Source organism: Saimiri boliviensis, chromosome 11 (genome assembly GCF_048565385.1).
Source record: "Saimiri boliviensis isolate mSaiBol1 chromosome 11, mSaiBol1.pri, whole genome shotgun sequence".
In the NCBI taxonomy this organism is placed as follows: domain Eukaryota; kingdom Metazoa; phylum Chordata; class Mammalia; order Primates; family Cebidae; genus Saimiri; species Saimiri boliviensis.
The window spans coordinates 41,553,649-41,571,483 of NC_133459.1; the positions used below are offsets into that span (position 1 = coordinate 41,553,649).

General features: G+C 42.8%; 1 protein-coding gene across 2 annotated transcripts; it reads right to left on the minus strand.

Annotated features, from left to right (window-relative positions):
- Positions 1–8,760: 8,760 nt before the first annotated feature.
- On the minus strand, positions 8,761–17,805 carry SVBP (small vasohibin binding protein). 2 transcript variants are annotated; one of them, XM_039474102.2, is made up of 3 exons: positions 17,589–17,805; positions 16,818–16,967; positions 8,761–9,188 (listed from the first exon to the last, which is right to left on the minus strand). In XM_039474102.2, exons 2-3 carry the CDS (start codon positions 16,929–16,931, stop codon positions 9,102–9,104), a joined length of 201 nt encoding a protein of 66 aa, XP_039330036.1. In that variant the 5' UTR covers positions 16,932–16,967; positions 17,589–17,805; the 3' UTR covers positions 8,761–9,101. The 2 variants fall into 2 exon arrangements, with proteins under 2 accessions (XP_039330036.1, XP_039330037.1); XM_039474103.2 differs by having other exon boundaries at positions 16,818–16,992; positions 17,589–17,747.
- Between the last annotated feature and the right edge of the window lie 30 nt (positions 17,806–17,835).

Sequence of the window (17,835 nt, forward strand, 5' to 3'; positions counted from 1 at the left end):
AAAATCCAAATCACATAGAAATAAACAGTACTGTATAGAAAAGTTGTACCTTACCAAGAACTCAGGTTCACTGAGCCCCCAGCATGGACAGATATTCCACCTCCCAGATGGTGGAAAAAGGATTGGTGGCGGGTTCTGCTCCACCCTCAGAGACTGTGCCAGAGCACCTTCTACCCTGGATATAACTTTTTGAAGTTTCCAGAACACTGTATGTGGTAAATATACATCTATTCTCAAATTAGATGGTGAAAAACGACCCAAAGTAAGATTTGGCTCTAGCAGAATAGACAGTGCCTTCCTGTGAAATCATTCCTGTGTTCCTAGTTAGATGAAGATGCCTGTGTCCCGTGACTTTCTATCTCCTTCACTTTAGGTTTTGTATTTTTGCTATCTGCCATACTGCCTGGCACTCAGAAATACTGACTTTCTGTGTGAATTGATTTAGTTGTGGATTCTAGTTAGGTTACATACAAGGTTACTATAACATGGTGAGAATTTTAACAAATATACAGGGGCTTAGACATTTCAGCGTTATGCCCTGCAATGCTGCACATTCATTTCAATGTGATGCTCCCTTTAATCAAAACATTTTAGAAACCCCAATTTGAAAATGGTCTTCACATAAACTCTGAAGGACCAAACAGGTATAACAGTGCCTGAAAATAATAGATGCTCAGCAACAAAACCAAAGAGCAAAAAAGATGTTTTATTCTGAACTGACTAAATTTTGTCCAAAAACCTAACATTTGAGATTAGCCAATTATGTCCTATTCTTTTTTTTTTTTTTTTTTTTTTGAGACGGAGTTTCGCTCTTGTTACCCAGGCTGGAGTGCAATGGCGTGATCTCGGCTCACCGCAACCTCCGCCTCCTGGGTTCAGGCAATTCTCCTGCCTCAGCCTCCTGACTAGCTGGGATTACAGGCACGGGCCACCATGCCCAGCTAATTTTTTTTTTTTTTTTTTTTTTTTGAGATGGAGTTTCGCTCTTGTTACCCAGGCTGGAGTGCAATGGCGCGATCTCGGCTCACCGCAACCTCCGCCTCCTGGGTTCAGGCAATTTTCCTGCCTCAGCCTCCTGAGTAGCTGGGATTACAGGCACCTGCCACCATGCCCAGCTAATTTTTTGTATCTTTAGTAGAGACGGGGTTTCACCATGTTGACCAGGATGGTCTCGATTTCTTGACCTCGTGATCCACCCGCCTCAGCCTCCCAAAGTGCTGGGATTACAGGCGTGAGCCACCACGCCCGGCCCCTATTCTTAAATCAAATTAGGTATCATATTTGGGCTCAAATGACTGGTGGCTGTTTCTAAAATTTGAAACTATGCTGAAAGGAAAAAGATGCAATTCTGAAAGATGCAATTGCCATGTCCATTTTAAGTGACAGCAGAGTTAAATAAATAGACCCCCAGGAGGACTGCTTTGAAAGTGAAATACCCATTTGGATGTATAAATTGTGGCTTGATTGTAACAGTAATAATTCAGGCTTAATTGTCCCCAGTTTTTTTGTAGGTTAATGACACTAGGATAGTTAAAGGTCAGCTGTCAGCTGGGTAACAGAGGGATCTATGCTTCCTTGCACCTCTCTAAGAGTATGGTTGTACTTCTATATGGTCTTGAGGGTCTCAGAAACTAACGTTTCTCATTCAATGCCTTCACTTCCTCAGACAGTGGTTTTCTAAAATAGAATGTCTCTTCTTGGGCTTCCTCTTAGGGACAAGTGAGAAGGCCAAGAAATCTGCACTTCTCAGATGAATACATGAAGCTAGCAGGGTTTAGATAGTTCTTTTTGTCCTAAACTTGAGAGAGAGTGTAGATTTCCCTCCTGGTCAACTTCTAGCCCCTTCTTCCTAACCGGAAGTCCTACTCCTGTGTCTGATAAGCAGAATCAAGTGACTGAGAATTCTGCTACTCTTTTAGCCCTGTGACCTTGAATAAAATGTTTAATCTCTCTAAGCCTATTTTCTTATCTGTAAAATGGAGGAGTTACTTTCTTTTAGGGTTGTTTTGTGGACTGAACTACTGTGATGTTTTATGTGGATGAACATAAAGCACCTACACTAATGAATGGCCTGTAAAAGATGTTAAATAAATGTTAGATGGCTTTCTGTCCCCTCTAGCTTTCTTATCTTCCCATATATACATATTTCAATTTAGAATAATAGTAATGGCCGGGTGTGGTGGCTCACACCTGTTATCCGAGCACTTTGGAGGCCAAGGTGGGTGGATCACCTGAGGTCGGGAGTTCAAGACCAGCCTGACCAACATGGTGAAACCCCGTCTTTAAAAAAAAAAAAAGAAAAGAAAAAGAGAAAAGAAAAAAAAGAAGGCCGGGCGCGGTGGCTCAAGCCTGTAATCCCAGCACTTTGGGAGGTCGAGGCGGGTGGATCATGAGGTCAAGAGATCGAGACCATCCTGGTCAACATGGTGAAACCCCGTCTCTACTAGAAATACTAAAAATTAGCTGGGCATGGTGGCGTGTGCCTGTAATCCCAGCTACTCAGGAGGCTGAGGCAGGAGAATTGCCTGAACCCAGGAGGCGGAGGTTGTGGTGAGCCGAGATCGCACCATTGCACTTCAGCCTGGGCAACAAGAGCGAAACTCCGTCTCAAAAAAAAAAAAAAACAAACAATAATAGTAATAATAATAGTTAACATTGACTATGTAGAGTAAATGTATAATTAACATTTACTATATTATACCATATAACTTACTATGTGTCAGGAACTGTTCCTTGAATTTTACTCTTTCACATAATCCCCTAAACAATCCAATGAGGTAGTGACCACAGGTTTCAGATCAGCAGTTCTCAAAGTGTGGTCTGTGGATACCTGGGGTTCCTAAGACCCTTTCAGGGTCAAAACTGTTTTCTTTCTTTCTTTCTTTCTTTTTTTTTTTAGGATGGAGCAAATACTTTATTTTTACACACTTTGACAAGGAGGTTTTCCATAAACAACCTTTCCAGTGGAGAACAGAGAACATGAAAATCGGCCTCCAGATATCAGGAGCTGTGTCTGCTCAGGGCCGAGGCTCCCCCTTGCCCAGGTGGTGAGGTGGAGGGGTGTACTTCCCTTCCTTCATCAGTTTTTCCCGTTGCCTCCAGATGGTATCCACACGTCTCATTGTTTTTAGCCGAAGTAAACACTCTATGAAATCATCATGTTCTATCTTGCACTCTTTCTTTGCCCGGATAATACCGATTCCATGTGCACATTCTATCCATTCTTTTTCTTTCTTTCTTTTTTTTTTTTTTGAGACGGAGTTTCACTCTTGTTACCCAGGCTGGAGTGTAATGGCGCGATCTCGGCTCACCGCAACCTCCGCCTCCTGGGTTCAGGCAATTCTCCTGTCTCAGCCTCCTGAGTAGCTGGGATTACAGGCACGCGCCACCATGCCCAGCTAGTTTTTTGTATTTTTAGTAGAGACGGGGTTTCACTATGTTGACCAGGATGGTCTTGATCTCTCGACCTCGTGATCCACCCGCCTCGGCCTCCCAAAGTGCTGGGATTACAGGCTTGAGCTACCGTGCCCGGCCTTCTAACCATTCTTTTTCAAAAGCGTGGCAGCGAGCAGGAAACCTGTAGGGCTGTTCAGCACTTTGGATTGTCCACCACCGATCGAGGTTAATGCCGAACCTTTTCTGCACATCCGAGAAAGGCCTGGCTGTAACTATCCGATGCTCGTGCCCTTGTCGCTTCTCTGGCCTCTGCTTCAGGACGACCAAAACTGCTTTCTTAATCCTAAAACTGGGACTAAAATGTCACTCTGTTGACATTTTTGCAATGGAGCAAAGCAATGGTGGGCAACACGCCTGGCACCCTGGTGTGAATCAGGGCAGTGGCCCTAAACGGTACTGCTAGTTATTGTACTTTTCACTGCTGCAGGCTCACAGTAAAAAACAAAAAAACTAAAGAATGTCATGACGAAGTAGTAAAAATGATTAATTACACCTTTGCCCCAGAGTACACATCTTTTTAATACTCTGTGGAATGAAACGGAAAGCACACATAAAGCATTCCTGCTGCATACGGCGGTGATGGCGGCTCTCTGGAGGAAAAGCACTGGTTTGAGTTGGAGCTGAACTAGCTTCTTTTCTTATGAAACACGAAAGGATGACTGACAGACAAACTAGGGTTGCTCAGACTTGTCTTTCTGAAACTACAAATGAAGAGAGCCTGTTGCTTCAAGAAATAGTTTTTGTTGCCAAGGATAAAATTTGAGCTTCCAAGTGAAGACTAGAATTTTGGAAAACTTGTATCCAAACTCACTGTTACTGTGAGTTTGACACTTTTCCAATACTCAGACTTTTCTGGTGAGATCAGTGGGGATATTAATGAATAAATATTTCTGATGTTGTGTAATGCAATGTGGTAACTTTTGGAAAATCCGCATAACTTGGTGAACCAATGTTTTCTAAATGATCAGTGCAGGATGTTACAAAATCATGCATGGGTGAAAGATCTGTTCATAGGGAAAGAGTCAAAGACCAAAGGATTTTAATGTAACAAGAGTATAACAAGATCACTGACATGGTATCAGATTCTATATTACAACTAACCTTTAAGAAACTACCACTTGCTGAGTTTGGGTATAGTATCAAAGATTATGTACAATAAAATACCCTACTCTTTTCTAACTACATATCAATGTGAGGTCAGAGTTTTTTCATATATTTCAACCAAAACAAGATGAGAATCCAGTATACAGAAGCACTTAGGAGAATTCAGCTTTTTTCCATTATGCTGGCTATTAAAGAGATTTGCAAAAATGTAAAATAGGCGTCCCCAAACTACGGCCTGCGGGCCGCATGCGGCCCCCTGAGGCCATTTATTCGGCCCCTGCCGCACTTCAGGAAGGGGCACCTCTTTCATTGGTGGTCAGTGAGAGGAGCACAGTATGTGGCGGCCCTCCAACAGTCTGAGGGACAGTGAACTGGCCCCCTGTGTAAAAAGTTTGGGGACGCCTGATGTAAAACAATGCCACTCTTCTCATTAAATGGTTATTTTTGAAAATTTTTTCACAAAAATGTTATTTATGTTATCCTATAATGGTTTATCATTTTAAAATGAATTAGTAAATATTTTTTAAACTTCTAACTTCTAATGAAGCAAATATGATAGATACAACAATTTTTAGAGTATAAGAAAAGCCCTGAGACCAAAACTTTTAAGAATTATTGACTTGGGGCCAGGTGCGGTGGCTCGTGCCTGTAATCCTAGCACTTTGGGAGGCTGAGGTGGGCAGATCACTTGAGGTCAGGAGTTTGAGACTGGACTGACCAACATGGTGAAACCCTATCTCTATTAAAAATACAAAAATTAGCCGGGTGTGGTGGCATGAGCCTGTAATCCCAGCTACTCAGGAGGCTAAGGCAGGAGAATCACTTGAACTCGGGAGGCAGAGGTTGCAGTGTGCCGAGATCGCACCACTGCACTTCAGCCTGGGAGACAGAGCAAGACTTCATCTCTAAAACAAAACCAAAACAAAACAAAAACTATTGACATCTGACCACATGAACACCAAGTAGTGGATCTTCAAGTCAAACCCAGGTAACCTGACTTCCAAAGTCAGTGCTGTCATTGTTGGTTTTAGATGTGAGGCTTCAAAAATATCTCCGTACCTCTGAGAAACTGGGGATGGACTACATCAGGATGAGGGAATTCTGGGCAGGTAAGCAGAGATGATGTGTTCCTAGTTTTCATTGATTATGTTTCTAAGACCCTTGGCATTCAATGTTATTCCAATTATGGACACAATGGCCTCTGGACCCCTTACTTTGGTATTTCTTAGAGGTAGAAGATAAATCTTTTTCTTTTAAAAATGTGAATAAAAGGCCAGATATGTTGGCTCATGCCTGTAATCCCAGCATTTCGGAGGCCAGGAGTTCAAGACCAGCTTGGGCAATGTGGTGAGTCCCCATCTCTACAAAAATTTTTTAAAAAATTAGCTGGGTGTGGTGGCACACATCTCTAAGTCCTAGCTCCATGGAAGGCTGATGTAGGAGGATTGCTTGAGCCCAGGAGTTCCATGACTGTACCACTTGCACTCCAGCCTGGGTGATAGAGCAAGATCCTGGATCAAAGGCGGAGGAACAGAGGGAAGGGGAATACAAAGATGGCCCACTGCCGTCTTGGTTCAGGCATCCTCTTGTATCTCAAACCTTTTTTTTTTTTTTAACCACAACCCACAGTAAGCAATGATTTTTACATCAAATGGAATATATACATTCATGTGTACATAAGCCTAAAACAAGTTTCACCAAACCATATCCTTACCACGTGTTATTTTCTAATTTATTATTTCACTAAAAAGAAAAGCTGGTCATAACTTACTAAACTGATTTTACAACCACTTGCAGTTTGAAAAACTATGCCCCACTAGAGTGTTTCTTCAGGACAAGAATATACTAAAGGCTGAGAGATGTTAATACAAGCAGTTCCCAACTAAGACTCTTTCTAGACAGTGATCATATCTTTCCTAGTTGTGTGAAATCTGAAAACATTTCCCATGAAACAATCTAAAAGGTGGCTAGGAAAAGAAGTAACATTTTCTGAGTTCCCCCAAAGTTTGTGTGTTAGAAACAATCCCCAATGCAACAGTGTTAAGAGGTGGAAATTTTAAGAGATGATTAGGTCATGAAAGCTCTGCCCTCATGAATGATTAATGCTGTCTGTTATCGCTGGAGTAGGCTAGTTATCTTGGGAGTGGGTTCCTAATAAAAGGATGAAGTTTGGCCTCCTTCTTCCTCCCTTACCCTTCCACCTTCAGCCACAGGATGATGTAGCAAGATGGCCCTCAGCAGATGTGGGCCCCTCCACCTTGGACTTCCCAGCTTCTAGAACTGTAAGAAACCAATCTCTGTTCTTCATAAATTACCCAATCTAGGCCAGGCATGGTGACTTAAGCCTGTAATCCTGTACTTTGGGAGGCTGAGGAGAATGGATCACTTGAGCTCAGGAGTTCAAGACCAGCCTGGGCAACAAAGTCAGACCTTGTCTCTACAAAAAAAAATACAAAAATTGGCAGGGTGTGGTGGTACATGCCTGTGGTCCCAACTACTCAGGAGGCTGAGGTGGGAGGATGGTTTGAGCCGGGAAGCAGAGGTGCAGAGGTTGTAGTGAGTCAAGATCATGCCACTGCACTCTAGCCTGGGCAACAGAGCCAGATCCTATCTTAAAAAACAAAACAAAAAAACCCCCAAAAACATCACACACACAAACAACCCAATCTGAGGTATTGTTATAGCAGCACAAAGTGGACTGAGACACTGAGTATCTATTACATTATTTTTCAACAACACTCCTAAGAGGAAGAAAATATTATTCCATTATGTAGATGGGAAAGTGTGGTACAGTTCAGAGAGGTTAACTTGTGGTTGGGTACCCCAGGTCATTTGGCTCCAAAATTGCTCTTTGGCATATATTTTATAGGAACAGCTCCCTCCAACCCCTTACTTCTCTGAAAACACAAAACAGAAAACTCCATTCAACCAAATGTAGCAGCATGCTACAGAACCCATTACCATTTGTGGAGATAATCTATGTAGAGATAATTCTTTTTTTTTTTTTTTTTTTGAGACGGAGTTTCGCCCTTGTTACCCAGGCTGGAGTGCAATGGCGCGATCTCGGCTCACCGCAACCTCCGCCTCCTGGGTTCAGGCAATTCTCCTGCCTCAGCCTCCGGAGTAGCTGGGATTACAGGCACGCGCCACCATGCCCAGCTAATTTTTTGCACCATTAGTAGAGACGGGGTTTCACCATGTTGACCAGGATGGTCTCGATCTCTTGACCTCGTGATCCACCCGCCTTGGCCTCCCAAAGTGCTGGGATTACAGGCTTGAGCCACCGCGCCCGGCCTGAGATAATTCTTAATTATAACTTGGGCTCTCAAACACATTCTCCACAGTGGTAGAAAGTTTAACATACCATTAACTGCCCAGTTTACTCCTAATATATCCCAGAGCAATGGGAAAAGTATTCTCAGTGACTACAGAGGCAGCAGGGAGACAGAGGAGACAGGGAGCGCTTGAGGGGTTTCTAGCGCCAGTAGGGAAAATACAGGCATTTCCAGCTTAGAGGAAAGGAGGTGGTAGTGTCTGGCTCTTTGCCCCAACTGAGTGATATTTTTTCAGCTTGCTGAAGTCCTTCTCTCCCTATTCCTAAGGAATTTCTGGAAATGAAATATCCTGGAAGAACAATGTCTTCTTTTGCTTAGCATTAAAATAACTCTACTGCTAGCATTCAGGTATGAATTACCATTCCTGATACAAATGCCAGAAGCAGAAACAACCTTACATTTCTACGCCTAAAAATGGCAGTGGGATGGCAGAGGGGCAGTGGCTGGTTTCTGAGGGACGTCTGAACATTCCAATCACAATGCCATTTCCAGGTCTGATAAGGTAGCCACCAAAACAAAAAGCACCTGCACGCCCCTCCTGCTGTTGATGCAAGCCTGATGCTAGCTCTCCACAATCACTGGTGAGGGAATCCCAGCTTCAGGCCTCTGACTCTGACTAGTGACTCGTCTGGGAGTAAAGGGGTCACATATTTCTTCTGTGTGCCTACAAACTAGGGATCAGCAGGGTCTGCAAAGTTTTAGCCCCAGGAAGAATGAAAACTGGAAGGAGTCATGTTCTTTCTCTCCTCCACCCAGCTCCTGAGAGAGAAAGGGTACCTTCCACTCGCCTCGACCTTTCTTACCTATTACATTATTTTGTACTCCATTTTCTACGGCTAGGTATTTGCTAAAGTATAAGCAAATAAACATTTTATTAGTATTTTATTTGTATTTTTGGAGAAGATATAGAGTTTCATGAGAAACTGATTGTTCTCAAGCAATAGAAAAAGTTTTTTTATTCTTTTTTTATAAAAACCAAAACAAAAACCACTGTCTGAAGAAGAAAACAAGTCTCTTCAGCAAGCATGCAGCCAATTCAGATTGGAGGAACCAGTGAAGTAGAAGTTACACATAAGAAGCTCAGATTTATCCACAAATGTCTTCTGGTCTAGTTCTGTAAGGCTCCAAATGGGCCATCTCAGCTTAAAACTGGCAACACCCTCAAACAAAGCTCCCAGGGTCCCATCTAGTTTGAACACAGGGGACTCATTCTCCAGGAGGCTGCATCTGTTTACAGAACTCATCAAACTGCTGCTGCTCCAGTTCTGTCATGACTCTGTTGAGGGCATAGATCTGAATGACAGAAAGAGATAACATCTGTTAGCAATGGAAGCAGCTGCTCAACGCATCTTCTGACATAACAGTTGGGTGTCATCTGAAAATACCAAAATTTCAGCAGTAGTGGTAATGCAGGGCAGTGATCTGGGAATAAGAGAGTCAGATATTAGTTCCATCTGGAGAATCAGGAAAGCAGCAGTGAAGCAGGTGGCTTGATTTGGTCTTTAAGGGATTAGTAGGATCCCAAGAAAACAAGTTTCCTCAGGAAGCATGTGGCCAATTCAGATTGGAGGAACCAGTTAAGTGTAAGTTACATATAGTAAGATCAGATTTATCCACATATATCTTCTGGTCTAGTTATGTAAGGCTCCAAATGGGCCATCTCAGCTTAAAATCTATCATGGGACATAATAGATGGTGGAGAGGATATTATGTGTAAATAAATGAAATGGAAAAGTACAGAGTCTGTTCTGGAAACTTCAAGTATGCCAATATGAAGGATATTTTAGAGTAGGGGTTGGGGAGCTGAAGAAAGCAAGAAAATTATGTTGAGGTCTTAAATGCCATGCCAAGGAATCTGGATTTTATATGGCAGATTCTGGAGAGCCAGCAATAAGTGTGCAGTGGAGCAATGTGAATATATATATATATATATATATATATATATATATAGAGAGAGAGAGAGAGAGAGAGAGAGAGAGAGAGAGAGTCTTGTTCTGTCACCCAGGCTGCAGTGCAGTAGTATGATCTCAGCTCACTGCAACCTCTGCCTCCTGGGTTCAAGTGATTCTCCTGCTTCAGCCTCCTGAGCAGCTGGGATTACAGGTGCCCACCACCACACCTGGATAATTTTTGTATTTTTAGTAGAGACGAGGTTTCACCATGTTGGCCAGGCTGGTCTCAAACTCTTGACCTCATGTGATCCACCTGCCTCAGCCTCCCAAAGTGCTGGGATTACATGTGTGAACCACTGTGCCCAGCCATAAGCAAAGTGATTATATCTGTGCTTTAGAAGGCATCTGTTACAATAGTCCAGGAAGGAGGTCGTGGGAATTGCCTACAGCAGGCAGTGGTGATGGAAAGAAGATGGAAAGAGACATTCTCAGGTGACAGGCAGGGTAATTACACCTTATTCCTCACCTTTCTTTATTCTTACAGTAATTAATACACCCACTGAAGAACAGAAAAAGGTCACAAAACTTCCTAATTTGTAGAAGAAAAAAATGAGAGTGTGTGTGTAGAGGAGCTATAACTTGATTAATTAAAAAGACAAGGAAGGGGAAAAAATGAAACTTAGAAGTGGGACAAATAGAAAATACAAAATAAGAGCAGAAACCAATGAAAAACCAATCAAACCTACAATAGAGAGGATCACCAAGACTGCAAGATGGTTCTTTAAAATACTAACAATACTCTTGCAAACCTGACACAACAGATCAACATAATTAGGGAGTGGGCACAAATAAACATTATGAGGGATTATGAGGAACTAGAAAGAACACTTAACTACTAACATAACAGAAATGAAAATGAAACATCATGAACTCTGTGCCAACACATTTGACAACCTAAATGAAATAAGTTCCTAGGAAAAGTAAAATGATCAAAACTGACTAGAAAGCTTGAATGATCCTGTCATCTTTAAGGAAAATGGCATTCTATACAGTGATGAAAATAGTTACTAACACTACCATAAATGATTCTTGAAATGCAGAATACTGCTGATGAAACTGGTAAATTTTATGTATATTTTACCATAATAACAATAAACCTGAATGGTTAAAAAAGTGCTGAGTGGAGAGAGCCAGTCACAGTAACATATATAAAAGTTCAGAAACATGCAAAATTAAACAATATATTGTTACACTACAATATTATTTAGGGGTATGCAGAGAGCCAATTAACATAGAACAGCAAGAATGATTAGCATAAAATTCAGCAAAGAGGGTACTGCTGGTGGGAAAGGTGAGGCACATGACCAGAAGCAGGGAACGCAAAGTTTCCCAGTTACTGGTCATGTTCTATAGTTGGGTGTTTTATTCTTAAGCGCCACACATACGTTATATAAATATACTTTTAACACACACATATATATGTATTTTAAAACTTCTGCTTGCTTCATTCAGTATTTACTGAGCATTTGTAATTTGGACATTGCTGTGCTAGGGACTGAGAGGGATATTAAATAGCTTCTCACAGACCTCCAGGTCGAGGAGGCAAGATGGTAGGAGAAAAAGGGGACTCATAATGGGTCAGGGTGTCCAGGCTAAAGAATGACTTTCTGTCAAGAAGGACCCCTAGCAGTGTCAATGTGCCTTCCATTCCCATTCACCTCCCACATCTCTCCTTCACATCTAACTTTCTGGCATCTCTGGAGCACTGAATAGAAACTCTCTTCTTCCCCACACATGGTCTTGTCTCATTACATTGCAGGCAATAAAGATTTAAACAAACAAACAAACAAAAACCAGGCCGGGTACAGTGGCTCATGCGTGTAATCCCAGCAGTTTGGGAGGCCAAGGTGGGCGGATCATGAGGTCAGGAGTTTAAGACCAGACTGGCCAACTGGTGAAACTCTGTCTATACTAAAATACAAAAATTAGCTGGGCATGGTAGTGGGTGCCTGTAATCCCAGCTACTCGGGAGGCTGAGGCAGGAGAACAGCTTGAACCCGGGAGGCTGAGGTTGCAGTGAGCCGAGATTGTGCCATTGCACTCCATCCTGGATGACAGAGTGAGATTCCATTTAAAACAAAACAAAACAAAACAAAACAAAACCAACCAGCCAACCAACCAACCAACCAAACAAAAAACCCAGCAAGGCAGCTGTAGGGGGCAAGACAAAAAACAACAAAGGTCAGAAGACGTTTCGACCAGAGGCCTCCCCCTCATTAACTATAAGACTCTACTCACATCACTTTAAAGTGAGGATAATACTGCCTACCTCACAGGGCCAAATATTTTACGTACTGAATTTACCAAGGTTAGATGGGAGTCATAGTAACTCCTGCTTTGAAGCCCTGGTGTGAGGACTACATGTGGCCATGCATGTGCAGACTTGGCCTGGTCCTGGCACATCTCAAGAGCTCCACAGGTCCAGCTGCTGCTGGAGTGCACCAACGTTGCATTTCAGCAGGTCAACAGGAACTCAGCAGTTGTTCAACTTAGAGTCCACACAATAAAAGCAGGCTGCCTGCTTGGAAACACAAGATTATTCCTGATCATAATCATTGCTATTTATCAAATGAATCCTCTGTGCCAAGTACTGCACTACAGGCTTTACACATAATATTTCTTTTTTTATTTTTTTATTTTTTATTTTTAGTAGAGACGGGGTTTCACCAAGTTGACCAGGATAGTCTCGATCTCTTGACCTTGTGATCCACCCACCTCGGCCTCCCAAAGTGCAGGGATTACAGGCTTGAGCCACCGCGCCCGGCCTACACATAATATTTCTATTCCTTTTAACGGTCTGAGGTAGATACTATCCTCATTTTACCAAGGAGGAATTGATGAACTGGGATTCAGAGAGGTTAAGTATCTTGTCTAAAGTCACACGGAAAGACTGGGATTTATGGAGGAGCTGAGATTTGAAGTCAGACAAATAAATTTAACCTGTAGAACTTTACAGAAGGGTGTCAATAAGAGCATGAACAATGCCCTCAACATCTGTCCTTACAATATGCACAGAGGACAGGTTCATACGGCTTTTTTAAAAAATAGATTTTAGGCCAGGCTCGGTGGCTCAAGCCTGTAATCCCAACACTATGGGAGGCCGAGGCGGGCAGATCACGAGGTCAAGAGATCAAGACCATCCTGGCCAATGTGGTGAAACCCCGTCTCTACTAAAAATACAAAAATTAGCTGGGCATGGTGGTGTGTGCCTGTAGTCCCAGCTACTTGGGAGGCTGAGGCGGAAGAATTGCTTGAACCCAGGAGGCGGAGGTTGCAGTGAGCCGAGATTGTGCCACTGCACTACAGCCTGGCGCCTGGCGAAAGAGTGAGGCTCTGTCTCAAAAAAAAAAAAAAAAAAAATTGATTTTAGTATAATGACTATGTATACATAGACAACTAAGCATTGGGAAAAACTCCAAATTAATGTTTTAACAAGTTATAAGCTGTCACTAAAGACCATATGCTTGAATTTTAACAAAAAGGTAGAAAACAGATGAAGTCTCTCATTCAACCTAGCAGTTTAACCACTCTCTTTTAATAAATCTAGCATATTACAGTGGTATAACTTTATCTTTTTTAACACTTCACATAAAAATATCTGTGCCCTTTCCCACTTGTAATAATTAGTAGTCTCTAAAATGGTAAAATAAACTGAATTTACATTAGCAAGTAAAAGTGAGAATTTGTACAGCTAGGCTCAGCAGCAAAAATGAAGAATAAGAATGAAAGGTGAAAAGGTGGCGGATGTCATGCAGAAAGAGGACTTCCATAAAGGTCTGTGCCCTGTGGCCAAACACAGTTAACATTCCACCATTTTTTCATTGCTCTTAAATGGGCAAAACCAAATTCTTTTTTTACTTAATAAAATATTAAATCTTTATTTTCCTCCCACATAATGTGTGATCAGGTAAGGCAGAGATAAGTCCCACCATCACTGGGGACAGCAGCAACATAGACTTCAGAAACAGTCTTGAATCAGTAACATTCTCCCCTAGGGACATCAGAAGGAATGCATCTAATAACAAATTTGCAACATTGTCACATTGCTCTAAATTTATTTGATGAGTTTATCTGGAAGAACTTAATACATTTTTTAAGAGAACAGTAAATTATTTTCTTGCTCTGAAAAAATAATGTTTTTTTCACATTTTAAAACATTCAAGTATGCTTTTGCAAAAGGAGTTGCAAGATTATGACAGCTGGGTTTGCAGAATGGCCATGTACAAGTTTGTATTTATAAGAACCTGGCAATCTGCCTATAATTTGCCTCTGCAAATAGAGCTCTTTGCACTATTTAAAAAAAAAAAAGGTTTAAAATTTCCCCCATTCATTCTACTTGTAGAGCAAAGAGGTACGTACTTTTCAAGTATTCCACAGTAAAGGTAATTTTTTTTTTTTTGGCAAATTTTAAGCTCTTAAGCTTTTAAGACCAAAATATTTATGTGAAAAAAAAATGCCTAGTCAATCCATTTCTCATATAGCCAAATGCTCTTGTCTTTTAAAGAATGCAGAAAAACACTGATTTGCTAAGGAGTACACTGAAAAAAGCCATTTTAAAGTACTGAAAAATGAGAAGTATTTTTTTTTCTACTGATGAAAATTATCAGAAAAGCTATCTAGTCTGTTGTCTTTAGCTAGTTTTAATAAATCTTTTCAAAATGATCGTCAAGAAATCTGTAGAAAACTGGAAGAGGAGATGCTCTTTTACAGCATGAAAGGAATTAAATTAATTGTAGAAATTCTCATTAAATTTTGGCTTTGGTTCTTCAGAAGAAATACTCATGTAACTTCTGCAGTCTGTTGTGTTTGAACACCATCTACCTGAGACAGGAGCACAAGCATCCCTTCATCCTCAAAAGCCAAAATTGGATTCAAAGGAATTTCTGGACTCTTACTGTTGGTGACATCTAATCTGGATAGTTTTGATCCAATGGGTAAATTTATAATTTCTTCAACATTTTCACTCTGAACAGCTACTGCTTTTTCATTTGGTTTTCCAAACTGGGGGTGCTCTCCACAGTCACTTTTGATTGGTGTGAGGTAACCACACATGGGCTGGCAACTGGTTCTCCATTTCCCAGAGCATTTGTCATACACAGAAGTGCAGACGGCTCTGTTCCTCCAGTGGGAGCTCCCTTGGCTATGTCACCATTTCTCTGATCAATGGTTTTCTTATCTGTAGCTTCTGTTCTCCTGCTTCAGGGCTGTTTCTTACAGCAACCCTCATATTATTCACCAGAGCACAATGCAGCCACATCATCTGGGGACCTGGATCCAGGTGGGAATGGGGAGGTAAAGGACCACAGCTCTCAGGTGGTCTGCCTTAATCCAAAGGTAGATTTCAATTCACAGATTAACTTCAAGTGCACTAGTAAGTTTAATTATTACGTTTACTGCCTCCCCTTGCTAAAATGCAAGATCCATGAAGGGAGGGATTCTTTTCTGCTTTGTCATCATGTACCAGAAATTCCTAGAATAGTGGCTGGCACATACTAGCAGCTCAATATTTAATGAATCAACCAGATTAACAAAAACTAAAAGTTGATAATATCAAGTGTTAGAAAAAAATGAGGAATGAGAACCCTCTTACACTGCTAGTGGGAGTATAAATGTATACAAGTCCTTTGAAAGCAATTTGGCAGGTTGGCTCACGCCTGTAATCCCAGCACACTGGAAGGCCAAGGTGGGTGGATCATGTGAGGTCAGAAGTTTCAGACCAGCCTGGCCAACATGGTGAAACCATGTCTCTACTAAAAATACAAAAATTAGCTGGGCATGGGGGCGCATGCCTGTAATCCCAGCTACTCAGGCTGAGGCAGAATTGTTTGAACCTGGGAGGCAGAGGTTGCAGTGAGCCGAGACTGCACCATTTCACTCCAGTCTGGGCCAGAGTGAGACTCCGTCTCAAAAAACAAACAAACAAACAAACAAACCAAAAAACAAACAAACAAAAAAACCAAGCAAATTGGCAATGTCTAGTAAAATTGACAATGTACCCAGTAATTTTTCTAGTTAAATACCCTACAGAAATTCTAACGCAGGTGCCAAAGAAAACACCTAAAAGCTTTTCACTACGGAAATGTTTGTAACAGCAGAAAATACTATAAATAATTTAAATGTACACCCCTGTAAGAATGGATAAATATGCTAAAATGGATGCATAAAATAGACTATTGTAAAAATTAATGAGAATAAACTAGATTCTTATATTAGCATGAATAGCTCTAAAGAACAATGTAAGCAAAATAAAAATGCAAGAATTTCATTAATGTAAAAATTTAAAACAAACACTATTATATATTGTTCAAGGATATTAATACATTTGAATGTAAAAGTATAAAAAATAGTTGTGCATGGGGAGGGTTAAAAGGATGTAAGACAGGAAATGAACAAAGCAGACAGACAAAGCAAAGAGAGGGAAATGAGACCAGCAAGCCTTTCCCTGACATTAAATACTAAAACACTCAGGTGTTTATGTGGCTCAATATTGGCAGTGTAAAGTTTAAGGCTTTTTATTCTCAAATTAATTGTAAGCATTGAGAGAACAAAGGAACACACCGGTGGGTTTAAAGCTTGGGCCTCTACCTGGTCATGCCTAGCTACTTTCTGCTCCAAATCCAGAAGACCTGTGCTGGGGGTGTCTGATACTTGCGTGCTCTCTTTCATTCTCTTTCATTCTGACCCCTTCTCTCCCCTTATATATCTTTTTTTTTCCCGTTTCTTCCTTCCGTCGGGTCCCTGCCACAAAAGCTCCGCACCAGGCCGGGGTTCTGACACTAACTAGGCATGTGATTCTGGGCTGTCATCTCACCATTCTGGACCTCAGTGATCTCCCCTCTAAACCTAGCAGAACACCCATCCTGCCTGGAGGCAAGTAGGGCTCGCTCTCATTTCTCTTTTCTGCTGTTTCTCTATTCCAGCATCATCTCCAGCATACTACAGGCGTACAGAGCCTCCGCCTTAATCTCACCTCCGCTCTTTGTCTTTGCTTCAGCTCCTGCTGGGCTGATTTCTGTTTGGCCTTCTCAACTCTACTGACAGGTTCTTTAACTTTGGTTTTTTCTTTACGTGCAGGTGGATCCATGGCTTGACTTTTGGATATTTCTTAGGAGGCTCTGATCTGGGTGGTACAGAAAGAGGCAGATCTTAAAAAAACAAAAACAAAAACAAAAAACCCTGCCAGTCACGCCTCTAATCCTTTAGCTCCGCCCCATCCTTTGCCAGGTGAAGCAGAGTGGTCTGGTGGCAGGGACGCTGGACGTGGGAAGCAGGACCTGAGTCCCAAAGCCACAACCTCGCTAAGTGTCCCCGGGCAAGTCTCTTCCCCACTCTGAGCCTTAGTTTTCTGTCTGCAAAATGGGATAATAGTGTCTTCCTGCTCCCTCCAGGAGAGGCTGTGTGCGGGTGAAATGCGAAAAACCCTGTGAAAGCGCTGCCCGCTCTGCAGCGTGCGGCACCCAGCCCGGGAGACTGTCCTAATGGACGCTGAGGCCCTGAGAGCGCCCAGGGTTTTCCCACCGCGGCCGGCCTGACAGCGACCGGCCCAACTCTGCGGCAGCCGCCGCTTCAGCGGCCTGCGAGCCAGGCCCCACCGCCGCCCGGGCCCGCCCTCCGCCGCCCGGCCCCCGACCCCGCCCCGGCCCGGCCCCAGGGGACGGCCCTTTCCTCCCGCCCTCTTCCCTCTCCAGGAGGAAAATGGCGGCCGCTGGAGCCGCCGACAGAGGAGCTCAGGGGTCTGTACCTTTCCCTGCCGGGCCGCCGGACGTTGGAGCCTCCGCCGAGTTGCAGACAACGCCCCCGGTGGGAAATCCTTGCCTTCTCCCCACCACGGGACCTAGCGCTGCGCGCCCGCCGCCCCTCGTCCTGGGCGGGGCCGGGGCGGGGCCGCGCGCGGGGGGAGGGGCGGAGGGCGGCGCGCCAGGGGGCTTCCGCCCGCTGGAAGGGCCGCGCGTGCGTAGAGAGGATGTCTGGAAATCCGCTTCGAGTGC

Bases quoted from the DNA above. Each gene is read 5' to 3' on its own strand.
- SVBP (XM_039474102.2), bottom strand. From the start codon at position 16,931: ATGGATCCACCTGCACGTAAAGAAAAAACCAAAGTTAAAGAACCTGTC. The intron at 9,189-16,817 runs GTGAGATTAAGG...TCTGTCATTCAG, and splicing joins AGCAAAGACAAAGAGCGGAG to ATCTATGCCCTCAACAGAGT.